Genomic DNA, 12,474 nt, shown 5'->3' with positions numbered 1-12,474 from the left:
AACATGTCCACTTGATGATACTGCAAGCAACAATATATTGGCCTATTCCTTTCCGTCGTGTCCAAAGCTGCCCACCCAGCCAAATCAGTATTTTAGCTGTACTCTATACGAGTCGCGTTACCAATAGGAACCAATAGAAATATAATTACAGTGAATCTAACGTGATTTCGTTCGCGACGAAAAGCGCCGACCACGTCGTATATGGATACTCACTTCTTTATTTTTCCAGACAATTCAAAGGGTAATTGGCTTTAGGTAGCCGGGCTTATTTCAAAGAGAGATCTGCTCTAAAACATTTTTTGTTAAATTTTATTTTAGCAAATTATAAACATGCCATTGTTGTGTTATGGTCGGCTTTCTGTATGCTGAATTTTCGCATATTTATGTTTTATGTTTATATCCATCTTGGTAGAGAAGGTTTTTTAATCAACGAGGGATGATGATAACACCTACTTACTCGCCGTTTTGATCAGATTAGCTTTGGATCCGCAAGCCTTCGCATAAAGTAGAAGTTAGGCGAGACAAAGGGTGAGTTTACGATTCAGGGTTTACTTTATCGTCGATCGTTGCTCTAACCAATAGATTAGCTAGGATTAACCCAAGCCTGTTGGGCTAGAAAAAAAAAAGTTAAGCTTTATGGAAAACATAAATTTGACTGGGGAAATGTTCTCGTTGCGAGCATTTCCTTGAAGAATCCGCAACGCTCGATTAGTATAGTGAAATGCACACAATACCCATTGCTGCAATACAGAGGACTGAACGATGCTGTTTCTAAAATACATTGCTTCAATTGGGTTCTACGTGTTTTCTCCTGTCACTATGGTACTACCTACTGTTATAGCGTTAATGATTTACGGTTGGGGATGTTTGCGTTATCTAACAGCTACTGTTTGTAATTGCAGACGACGAAAAAACAATTTTAAGCTGTCTTAATAATCCAGTTCGTATTGGGCGGACAGTCTGACATCGAAACGCAATTTTACTCTTGGATTATGAAACATCCAACTTGCTAAGGATAAAATTTGTGTTTGCTACATATTATTATCATCTTATAATGTGTATACATTGTATTATCTTTAATTAGAATGTAGAAAAGGATATTTTTGTTGAGTAACAAAAAGTATCGATGCTATTTTATCGATAGGTACGATGAAATCTCACTGGCGTCATGAGTAAATTTATAAAAATACTCAGCTTGACTCACATCTAATAACTGCAAAATGCTGAGTCTACACGTCCGACTAGCTTTCATTAGAGATCTGAGACCACTACAATAGAATCAGAGCACCGGCGGCACAATCATGATTGCATACATTGAAATTTCGGATCTCATTTTTTATTGGACATTTCGCTGGTAAGGTCTACTTGGTTCATCTCATCATGACACGTTCTTGACGTTGATGAGCATGCGTCTGATCCAAGCCCGTAACAATATTCACATTCAACTTCTCTCTAGTGGCGACCAATGTTGGAAACCTGTCACGAGGGCAGACTCGACCTTTGCTTACCAGCAAAAACTGTTCAAAGAAAATGCGTTCATCTATTCAACTAGCTCACCACAGAAAGGGTTTGTTTTCAAGGCTGACCGCCAAGGGGCGCTAGTACTGATGTCAGGCAATTCACAGTATACAGTAATCGAAATTCCACCCTACCGAAAAATTGGATTGCGGCCAGCTATTTCCAATATCGATAATAGGACTATGAGGAATACCCAAGGCAACATGACCTGAAGATCCGCAGCTCATAGTGAAATATCCTATATATAATAGCTTTATGCAGCGTATGTATTACAGACGTTTCTTTTCCTGCAAACTCTACTTCAACCTCGTTAGGTAACCTGTGCCATTCCAGTTCATTAGGACGGCTTGGTTGAATCGAAGATCTGTTGCCTCGTTTGGGCGCGCATTATCTCTTTGTAAATTTCGTTGACGGCTCGCTGTGCACCCGAAGTCCTTCGCATGGCGCTTTCCAGATATATGCGACTTTTCTCCTCGAGCGTGCTAATTAGCCGCTAAATGAATATAAGAACCGAAAAATCAGCCGTTAGCCTGATACAACTTCCTTTCAGATGTTTGCTCTACAGTTAGTAACTTGAAACATGCACTGAAATAGAATAAAATAAAATCATCCTTTAGAACTTGAACAGACCTAGCACTAACGACTAACTCAATCCAGTTGCATTTCGTCACGCTTTTACTTTATATAGGCCCCACTAATAAATAAAAAGTACATACAACTTACATAAAAATATAATATTTAAAATGGTACTATGTAAGTAGTACATAAGCAGATCAATTATTTGCACTGCATTTTCGAATAAGGACGTGATACTTAGGTCGTAATACTGAACAATGGCCACAGGACATCCCGGCGCCTCTTGTAAACAGGAACTTACAAATAATAATCAACATATGTTTTCAGCCTGTTCCAGTTAAAAAAAACCATTAAAATCTATTTTGAAAATGATTCAGTCCAGTCACTTATCAAATCACTTGGTATGAAATCTTTGGGATTAGAGTCAATTCCCTTTACGTAAAAGCACCTGGAAGCCCTAAGCTGAATTTCACATGACCTTATGTAATGATATCAATATCTCCCATTTTATAACAATTCTCAGTTGAGTGTAGCACTACAAACCTCTCTGTTTCGACGGACGATTACTTCCAGAAGGTATCGAAGAGCTCCGTTGAATGGCGCAAATCCACTGACTTCATCGACAGTGATTGTTTGAAGTCTGGTCACTCCAAGGTCTACGACCTCAGCTCCACTTGGCAGCATTCGTAGATCAAACATGATCACTAAAACAATTAATGATATATATATTGCTATAACTTTATTTCTGTTTTTTGTCTGATCCACACAATTCAGTAGCTTGAAGTGATCGGATTAGCGTGATAAAGCTGCATTTTAAGCTGAAGCCGACTGGATGACTATTTTTTCACGAGAAGAGCCTGTTTTTTATCTTACTACGAGTTACGTTACATTGGGCAAGTTGTTCTTTTCTTTTTTGCATTTTATGCCGTTTTCTAGAAAGAATTTTTATACATGTTTACGAGAATGTAGGCTATAGTTTAGTAGAATTTTTACTGAAAAAAAAAACTGTTTACTGATAAATTGGCAGCCAAAAATTTATGTGAAGGTCATAAGCATAAAGTGAAATTGTTGGATGAATATTTTTTCCTAAAAGAGGTTTTTTCTAACCTATAAAGAGTAATGTTCAGATCCCAATTGTCAAGTAAAAAACTTAACCTAGTGTTCTATACAAGGGTTTCTTTTTATGACACCAATCAATAGATTCCGTCCAACTAAATCAAAATGGTAAACATATTCCTTGAGTTAAAATATATATATTTCAGCATGAAAATGGTCAAAAACCTATCGAGAGATACGTCTCGGCCGCATGACACTGTGTTGTAAGCGCCCTTTAAATAACTTCTTAAGCGAATTTCCGAAAGCTGTGACGTCCAATAGATATATAGCGAACATACTAGTATTTCTGGGAAGAATAGCAATGTAGCATTTTGTTAAAATTTTTCGCATCACTCGTTAGACCTTAACAAGCTGAGTAAAAACGCAATGCATCTTTTTATAGGTAAATGTATATATTCAGGCCGAAAACCAAATGGGGTAGCTTGCGTGATACTGGGGTGCAAATTTTTTTGCATGAAAGTCGATATAATTTAGTATTTCTTTATGCCAGTGAAAAGCTAATAGAATTAAATGTCGATAGGTTAGGTCAGAATGCAATACTCATCTGTCGAAAATCCAAACAATCTTAGGGTACTGACATGGCGTTCTATGCAAAGTAGAGCCTCATAATGTTGACACAAATGGATAGATCTCGGCGCTGTAAGCCATACGTCTCAAAATTTATATTTGCGACCGAAAATTGAGAAATAAATATTTTATCGATTGTACTGCCTAAGTAACAACGGTCATTTCTAATACATGTCAATTAACGAAAAAGTTAATTATATTATTATTATTACTTAAAAAGAAGTTATTATATTATTTCGTTATGCAGAGTTAAATTTCATTAAAAAAAAAATGTCCCTGATTCATTTTTAGAAACATTTAAGATGTCAAGGGTAACTAGTAGGCTAAGGAATTTCCGATAACGAAATTTTATTAAATATAAATTGATAACCATGTAATTTTTAGTAATAGTTATTCTTATAATCTAACATTCCTCTATGTGGACTATCTGAGTATACTTTATGCCAAGTATAAAAACGTTAGTGATATCGACGACATGTTTTATCGGGCTTTCGGTTCGTATCACTGCTACCCGAACAAGATAGCCACTTAGCGTTTTTGCAGCCCACGCTTGTGTCCTCTCAAGACAGTCACGTCATCAGTTTTAGTAACGAACATCAGTATTAGAGTCGGCAAAATGTAATAACTGCTGCAGAAATGGGTTCTTTTGAAAAGGAGTCGCTTCAGAGCGATGATGTCAGAATAGCCGAGAGCTGTCTCAAGCAAAACTAGACCAGAAAACAACAAAAGTAATTGCCGCTTACTTCGAAAACTACCAACCTGCTTCTTACATGATATCTATTTCTGTAAAACGTATCACGATGCAATAGCTACGACGCGAGCTTCGCCCTAATCTGCCAGTAGGAGGCTTCAAATCGCGTAGAGCTGATTTCAAAAACAGAAAAGGTCTTCTAATTTCCGTGTAAACAAATCTGATAATACGTTTGTACGTCAGCGTTCACACGTATGACAAAAGTCGCACGGACCGGCGACACAATAGAACGGTTCGATGATTAGAAACAACTAAAGAGCTGAAATGGGGCCTATTGTCATAGTCAAATTCAGAACGTAATTGGGCGTCAGCAAAACTATTCACAACATTACGTGGTACGCACAGCGGCACGTGACCGCCGCCACACCGATCAAATTCATTATCGTGAAAACTCTTCTGCTAACTAAATGAATGCTTTACAATAGAAAACTACGAACACAGTCGTTACGTAAATTCAGTGTTGGTCTTCTTCAGACGCAATATCGACGCCGATAAAGTTCATCAAGGTATGTATTCTCATGTATGATTGGATAAAATGGTACGCATTACGTAATGGGCAGTTCGTACATAACGTTCGTATGTCCTTGTTAGGCTTGCTTGTGTATAAGTAGATGTTCCTCGTAACTAGTTGTCCTATGGGCAGCAGGGTGCTACACACAAGGCTATGAAGCTACCCCGCCTATTAATATTCCCTGTTCAACAAAGTCAACGCCACTGAATAGCCAATGTAGAAATATCATTGTACCCCCCGGCTTCCCAGCGTTGGCTCGTGCTGCAATTTGCGTACAGACATTTATGGATAACAATGATTAAGACAGCACATTTCTCTCTCATCGTCGAGAATGGCGCGCCGGCGTTCCTATCGTAATAACTACTGTATTCGATGGTTTGTTCCGACTAAGTGCGCGAAACAAAGGAATTGACCAAAAGACTCCAAAAAATTGTTACTACTTTGCAGACTATCACGGGCTCCTCAATGCAGGATCGTCGCCAACAAATCTATTCTTAACTCAAGAGTAACATCGCTGGTTCGATGGTTAGACATGGCCGAATTTTCGTGTCCGCTAAACAAACTGTTACTACACTTAATATTGTTATTACTATGTGTACCTCTATTAATTTCACTTTTCTTCATTCATTTTAAAGTAGTAAAATAAATTATTTTTCTTCATTTTAATTTAAATCAATGGTATCCATGTAGCGACCTAGCTTTTAACTATAACGACGTGAGAACGATGGAATCGCAAGAATCTCCAGCACCCAATAGGGGTAAACGTCGTGTCGGTGTGATAGATATCTGACAACCTGTATCGTACGTCTGTCCGTTAGCCAATGACAATGATCGGTGTTGTTTTCAACATGCTTCCCCCTATATCTTAGTAACGAAAACATGTTACCTTCAAAACTGTGCGTCTTATCTATGTAAAGAATACAGCCTGTCAACATTGGCAAGATGATAACGTAACTGTTATTAAATATCTGTGTGTATGCACAGCCCTTGTTGAAGTTTTGTTAGTGAAAAAGCTCGGCTTGATGGAAAATATGCAGCATTATTATACATTATAGCGAAATATTGTTAAATAGAAATATCTATTAGCGGCTAGAGGTAGGCTCGGTTGGACTTCTACGAGGATCGCTTATTTTGGGCAAAATTCATACTAATAAACGAAGCTCGATTTCCTCTATAAACCTGTTATATGTAAGTATCAAATATAAATGCCCGTTGCATACGATGATACGAACTAATATACGTCGCTCAAATAACTATGTGTTCTAAAACCTCAAACAAAACTTAGCCCCATACTGCGTATGGGTATTGTATGATTTTACTGTTTTCAGGGCAATTTAACACGCAGCATGAAGTTTGCCCTTTAAACGGAGCTCGCTAGAGTTGGAAACCAAAAACCAAATCGGTTATATTCAGTGACTAGCAGTATTCATGAAGGACGCCTATCCTTCCCGTGCTCGTATAAGAGGTTCTGTGTCGTCAAGGCCATTTATCGTGAAGCAGCTTGTCTGCACCACGAAAACGGGCTTCTAGTTCGCACTAGGCCCGCAATATCGTCCAAACGTTTTATCGCAGGTAGCTCCGGCCCACTGCGTCCGCGATTTGGCTGCTGTCTTGTACCGCTTCTTGCATCTATAAGATATTGATGTTATCGATCATTCTATTTTTCTTTTTTGGTGAGATATCAAACCAAATCAAGCTATTCCAATTAGATCATACGAGCTACTGGAAAAGACATCCAGTCGCGTTCGGTAAAAGTCGCAGTGGCAAAAATTATTAAAAGGAAGCTGGCATCGAAGACGAAAAGATAACGGGTCCTAGGAGCTAGATATTGTATTGGCGCTACTTAGGCGTCGGATAGCAGCCACAATGGGTGATAGAAAAATCGCCGAACATAAATCAAACGCCAATTACCAGAGCATTTATGATTTTAAAACTGTGACGTGCAGCTTACCTTTTTGGGCAAATACACGAAGGAAAATGTATCGCTTCTTCGTGGGTGAAGGACATTTACTCATAGCATATTTGCTGGCCAGAGCAAATTTGTAGCCTGTATTGGTTGTTATTTAACTAAAAAAAATATTGCCACAATCTGGCTAAATCTCACTTTACTTTTTACGTCCGATTCACATTTAATAACGTTATCTGGCTCCGCCCCATGGGGCGAACCATTTTCAGCACTCCCGTAAAAAGTGAAAATGCCATTTTCATTTTTTTCGATGTCGTTTCCACACATACTAAGGAACACTGTGTAAAAATATTGAACTTTCTCTCGAGCAGATCCGCACTTACCGACTCGGTTAAGGCCAACATGTACGCTTCCGGTAACGTTCGGTAGAAACCATGGCAGTTTGTAGCGGTAGTTCCCTCGAAGCGTGAGCTTAGGAGATCCCAGCCGGATCCGAATACGCAAATAATCCTTAGTAATATTCAGATGAGCATTTCCGTCCCTGGATCAGGTAGAGTGGGACACAGTCGGTAGATACTTCAAGCTGTTTTTTTAGTACAAAACCCTGTGATATGGAAACGCCGATTGTGATGATTTCCTCCTATCGTTAATTGGTCACCATATTAAAGAGCAAAACGATTGCCGGCAATATTTTACACACTAGAGACGACTCAATCTTAAAATTGGTCCAGCTGAGCCCAGAAATTTGCTCTGTCTCTTACTACACCATATTACATAACCTCACTTGAAAAGTTCTGTATACTTGTTTTGATAACAGATCGGCTAAAGTGTTACATTGAACAAAATTAGAAATGCAGCAGAGGAACTTGAGATTCTCTAATTGGCTACTATTGGCAGCTAAACTTCAAACGGTTCTAACCTATCCTTTCACTGAAAAGACATTTTTTGTGTAGACGAAAAAGAACGATAATAGCAACCGTCAAACAAGTTAAATTAGCTCAATTGCACTTTAACTTAATGTTAACTTCTCAGAACCATTTGCTCACCTGTAAACATCACCTATTCCTAAAAATGTCATATTCGTGAATTGAAGATTTCCCTGTTGAAATTGGCCTAGTTTAGTAGCATTAATGTATGCGTCAAGTCTGGGAAGATTCTTAAGGAGGTCATCAACGAAGTCGTTGGCTGCAGAGGTTCCTGGTCCCGAAGGACCTTCATCAAGGTTGTGATAAAATTTAACTGGATATATTTGATCAATTTCGTTGGCAAATGGCGGCAAAAGCAAATCATCTTCGCGCTCGAGTGCATTGATCACTAAAAACAGAAGAAAAAATAAAAGTAGGACAACTCGGAATTATTTGAAATCTATTATACATATATTGCCCTGCACCCCTAACAGGAACTCCACTAATAACTAGCACGTATTTCTTATATAATTTCTCTAGTAAAGCCTTGAGTGAAAAAGGAAGGATTGCTGGCTCGAGACCCGCAACCGACATTTAACGCAAAGATGCGTATTTGAATAAAAGAGGAACTATTTTGGCCATATGCTTGACAAATCTGGGTCCGCCATAGAGCGTAGTGAGAAAATTGCGATTTTGGAACAATGTCTGAGATTATTTGACCGTAAATTTTTTCCATTCCTGCTCACTATACAATTTCGAAATGGGTCATTCCACCTCATCGGTTGCAGTTGGTAAGCTAGCAAATTTAGTTAAAATTATAATTAAATCACAGACTTGACCAAGATCAACCATGGTCATACGATATCGCCAATAGTGTTGACGCTAAGCGGACTGCGGCCTGCCCCATCGTAGTTTTAATGTAAACGTAATAAAACAACATTAGTTTTGGAAGAGCAAACGCCAAATTCTGTACGGTCCAAGTCGGGGCCCCTCGACACCAACGTCCGATAGCAATAATATACATAATTTTTTAACAGTTCTCTATGTAAAAATGCCAGAGTCGGCTTAAAACAAGGCCAATAATCGTGCGGTTGTCGAGACGTTTCTGCTTCGAGGTTCACCTTTTCCACGCAGCATAAAGCAGGTACTATGATGGTCGGCCGAAAAAATAATTTTCTCTGTGAATGCATTCGTTAGTCTACGTTTATGCAAGACATCATATCTAAAAGTAGAGTCATAATGCGGGAACAGTTACGTACGATAGAAGTGTTTATGTGTATCTTTAAAAAAGGTCACGTCTAAAAAAGATGTCAGTCGAAGAAGATTTGACCAAGCGATAATATGTTGCGCTGCTTTTCCAGGGTTTCAATGAGGTAACTGCAGTATTCGCGTCTTTTTTCCGCAAAAATAAGCTTGATCACAGCTGCCTGACTAGGTTCAGCAGTACCGCATGCCCCGATGCGATTTCTAGAACAATGTACTGTGGCTTTTATCTAGCTAGCAGAAATACGCTACGAAGAGGCGCTACAGATTCTTAAATTTCAGCAAGCGATATCCACCCGATAATTACTATATGAGAATAGAGGTGCTGTTTCTTCCTTGAAGTGTAAGTTTTAAATCAGTTTTAACGCAGACTTACAGCATAGTTGTAACTGTGCCATAGTGTATGCTCTGTGAACCAAATGAGCAAAAATAGTTTGCGGTTCGCCATTGAAAATACATAAGGCAGTACGAACTCTGTAACAAGGGATGAACGTTTCGTGACGCCATTAGAATCCTCGGCCTCAAACTTGAAACCCAACCATGATTTAGTTGACCGTCACGAAGCGCCAAGCGGCGTGTCTTGATCGAGCCGGCAATTTCGTCCATAATTTTTATCAGACACAACACAGTTTTATATATATATATATATATATATATCATATAAATAATCACCGGCGTCGATACTATAAAATTTCTATTTCGAAAAAGTTACTCGAGTATTCGATCCCGTTCCTAATAACTGAAATCGTGTTATTAATTCTAATGTTGTGATAACTAACCATCGGCTCATTATATTCCTCTAAATATGCCCCTATTATAATAGTATTTTTTACTTAGACTTGTCATTTGCAAGGGCATGTTTCGCTAATTATCACCTTTAAGCGTGTATGTACAATGTTTTTTTGCGATAACTGTTCAATTACACGTCAAGTGAAAAAATAACCGCTGTATCAGTAACGTATTTAGCATTGTCCAGTCGTACTAATATTTATATAGACTCGTGCCCCTTCTCTTTGTTTCATTGTCAAACAAAGCGAACCGTTGCTAATACAGGTTGTCGCCAGCGCTACGCAATATAACTAATTTATGAAAATCCAGGGTAAAATACATTACTTCTACTATCGAACAAAAGTAACAGTATTAATGGAGGCTATTTTATTCGCCACAGCTCATCTTTATTTGGATCCTGTTTTTGCTAAGCAAAAAAGATAAAAACGGTAACATGCCATAGTAAGAATACGGGTGGGCACAAAGTTATAGAAATGTTCGCATCCGCTGTGAGATTATTACAGGGGGGGGGGGGGGGGGGAAGGTCACACAGCCGGTCACTGTGGTACGTTTCATCATATGTTGATAATGCCGTTGTTGGAAGCGTAGAAGGCATTGGAACAGTGCCTGTGTTAAATTGTTTATCAGGCACACTTACGGGCTAAGTATGAAACGTTGTTGAGCGAGACCGTATTCAGTCATCTAAATGCATGAACGGAACTGAGAATAGAAATCTAGACAGAAATAAAAGAGGCCTGCTGTTTCAAAGACTTGCTATTTCTAAGGACTGTTACGCTAGAAACTAATCACTGGTCCTTCGTTCCAGTCATAGGCGCTTCTCAGGGAACAGGAAGGTGCGCCGGTGTAGTTCTAAGTGCATATATATATATATATATATAAGTGCACAAATCCACGTAGCAGGTATTTAATGGAAAGGAAAAAAAGAAAGGGGAAATTCTACTTAGAAAAAGATATCACAGAACCGGCCGGTTGCCCTAAAATGGTAAGATTAATGAAGACCAAAGCTGTAACTAGCTTTTTAGTTTACTAAATCAATGGTTGTATTTTATAACAATAATAATTTTATGTCCTTGCAAAGCACACACAAGTGGACACACTCACTGTGAATCAAAAGAGACACCAGGGCCAGTAGCAGCAAGCCAGATATATGTCGCATCATATAACTGGCGTGGGTATGTTCTTTGCAAAAAATTCCTTATATAATGTGCCTGACCTCACTAAGTGCATGTACATAAATATTCCACTTTCACAATAGAGTTTCAACACTGAGCTTCGTTTCGGCTAGTGGTTTACTGCACACGTCCGCATATGCCTCTCAGGCTGTATCTAACCGCAGGATGAAGTCGTTCGATTTTTTTCATCTAGGTTTCTTACTAGTAATAGTTCTCACAAAAGCATCAAGTCTTCGCAAACTACTCAACAGAAACGGTCCAGATCACCGGAGCCATCAGCTGATGCTATGTCAGCAATGGCATGCACAAATGGCGATAGGTAAATTCGCCTTGCTAAGCGCTCCTGCCTCTAGCTACTGTTTAAACGTTAGCGGTTTTTCTGGAGGCTGTCATGATGAACAGAGCTGATAAGCGAGCCACCGCAGGACAACCCACGCTGCCCAGAACGAAGGGCAAACGGACCTCTCACCGAAGCGCTACAGAAAGCCCCGAGAAGGCGATAGACTGTTTCTGGTGTTCTAGAGAAAGCACGCTGCGATCACTAGCCAAACAGACGCACTTATACACTAATACGCATATTATACGCAATTTAATTAGATTTTTTATCGGTTTAGTCAGAGAAAAGAGCATTTTTGCCGCTGACTCGACCAGTCCACCTGATGGAGGAAGGCAGATTTTGTCGGTTGTATTATCGAAAACCTGTTGAACATTAACAGGAACTTATTGCGCGTATTGTAGTATGATAGCATTATACTGCATGCACGAACTAACTTAACAACGCTGCCACTGGCACACGCATCGGCTCGGGTCGAGAACGATAATGATTTTCGCGTCGTTCTGTATGTGAGATGCTACATTCAATTTTTTTCTAATTCCTGTAATTATTTTAGAACATGTATGTTACTGCTAGTTCAACTAATGTGTTTAGGCTGTATAAATTCATTTTTTATATGGTTACAACTATGGCCTGAAGTTAAACTCTGATACAACTGTTGAAAGTTAATGCCTGCGCAGCTTTTCTAGAATACTTCAAGACTTCAAGTGAGGATCGAGTCCGTGCTTTGGCCGCGAGCCAATAAGGTTTTTATTGGCTCCATTTAGATACCGGTTCTGATAGCGCAATCGTTAAAATGCGACACAAAGTGAATATCACCTGTAAGATAGTCCGCCTAAAGCACAGATAGCACAAGTTCTATCATAGTCAGTTCCCTTGTTAAGCCTGCAAAGTTTTTAGAGGAGTATAGCCGTGGTTTCATGAGCACTTACTCATGTCGTGAGAAGAGTTGTACACTAGGAATTACTTAAGATAACCCCCAAGTAGATGAGTATAGTAATGACATGAAACGAACTTAACCTCCCCATTTTTCGGCCTTTGATCTTTCTTTTTATGAATAGAAGGT

The 12,474-nt window shown here is 39.0% G+C and overlaps 1 protein-coding gene across 2 annotated transcripts; it reads right to left on the bottom strand.

The window, feature by feature from the left end:
• Positions 1-286: 286 nt before the first annotated feature.
• On the bottom strand, positions 287-11,463 carry LOC111263105 (uncharacterized). 2 transcript variants are annotated; one of them, XM_022837918.2, is made up of 5 exons: positions 11,004-11,459; positions 7,992-8,259; positions 7,329-7,486; positions 2,638-2,798; positions 287-2,011 (listed from the first exon to the last, which is right to left on the bottom strand). In XM_022837918.2, the coding sequence occupies exons 1-5, from the start codon at positions 11,059-11,061 to the stop codon at positions 1,856-1,858; spliced, it is 801 nt and encodes a 266-aa protein (XP_022693653.1). In that variant the 5' UTR covers positions 11,062-11,459; the 3' UTR covers positions 287-1,855. The 2 variants fall into 2 exon arrangements, with proteins under 2 accessions (XP_022693653.1, XP_022693654.1); XM_022837919.2 differs by lacking the exon at positions 287-2,011 and adding an exon at positions 2,015-2,103 and having other exon boundaries at positions 11,004-11,463.
• Between the last annotated feature and the right edge of the window lie 1,011 nt (positions 11,464-12,474).

This window comes from Varroa jacobsoni, unplaced genomic scaffold (genome assembly GCF_002532875.2).
Source record: "Varroa jacobsoni isolate VJ856 unplaced genomic scaffold, vjacob_1.0 scaffold_734, whole genome shotgun sequence".
Lineage (NCBI taxonomy): Eukaryota > Metazoa > Arthropoda > Arachnida > Mesostigmata > Varroidae > Varroa > Varroa jacobsoni.
The sequence above is the reverse complement of the archived record's forward strand: the minus strand, read 5'-3'. Positions and strand labels throughout refer to the sequence as shown.

Bases quoted from the DNA above. Each gene is read 5' to 3' on its own strand.
- LOC111263105 (XM_022837918.2), bottom strand. From the start codon at position 11,061: ATGATGCGACATATATCTGGCTTGCTGCTACTGGCCCTGGTGTCTCTT. The intron at 2,799-7,328 runs GTAAGTGCGGAT...TAATTGTTTTAG, and splicing joins TGTTGGCCTTAACCGAGTCG to TGATCATGTTTGATCTACGA. The intron at 2,012-2,637 runs GTTTGTAGTGCT...ATATTCATTTAG, and splicing joins TCGTCCGTCGAAACAGAGAG to CGGCTAATTAGCACGCTCGA.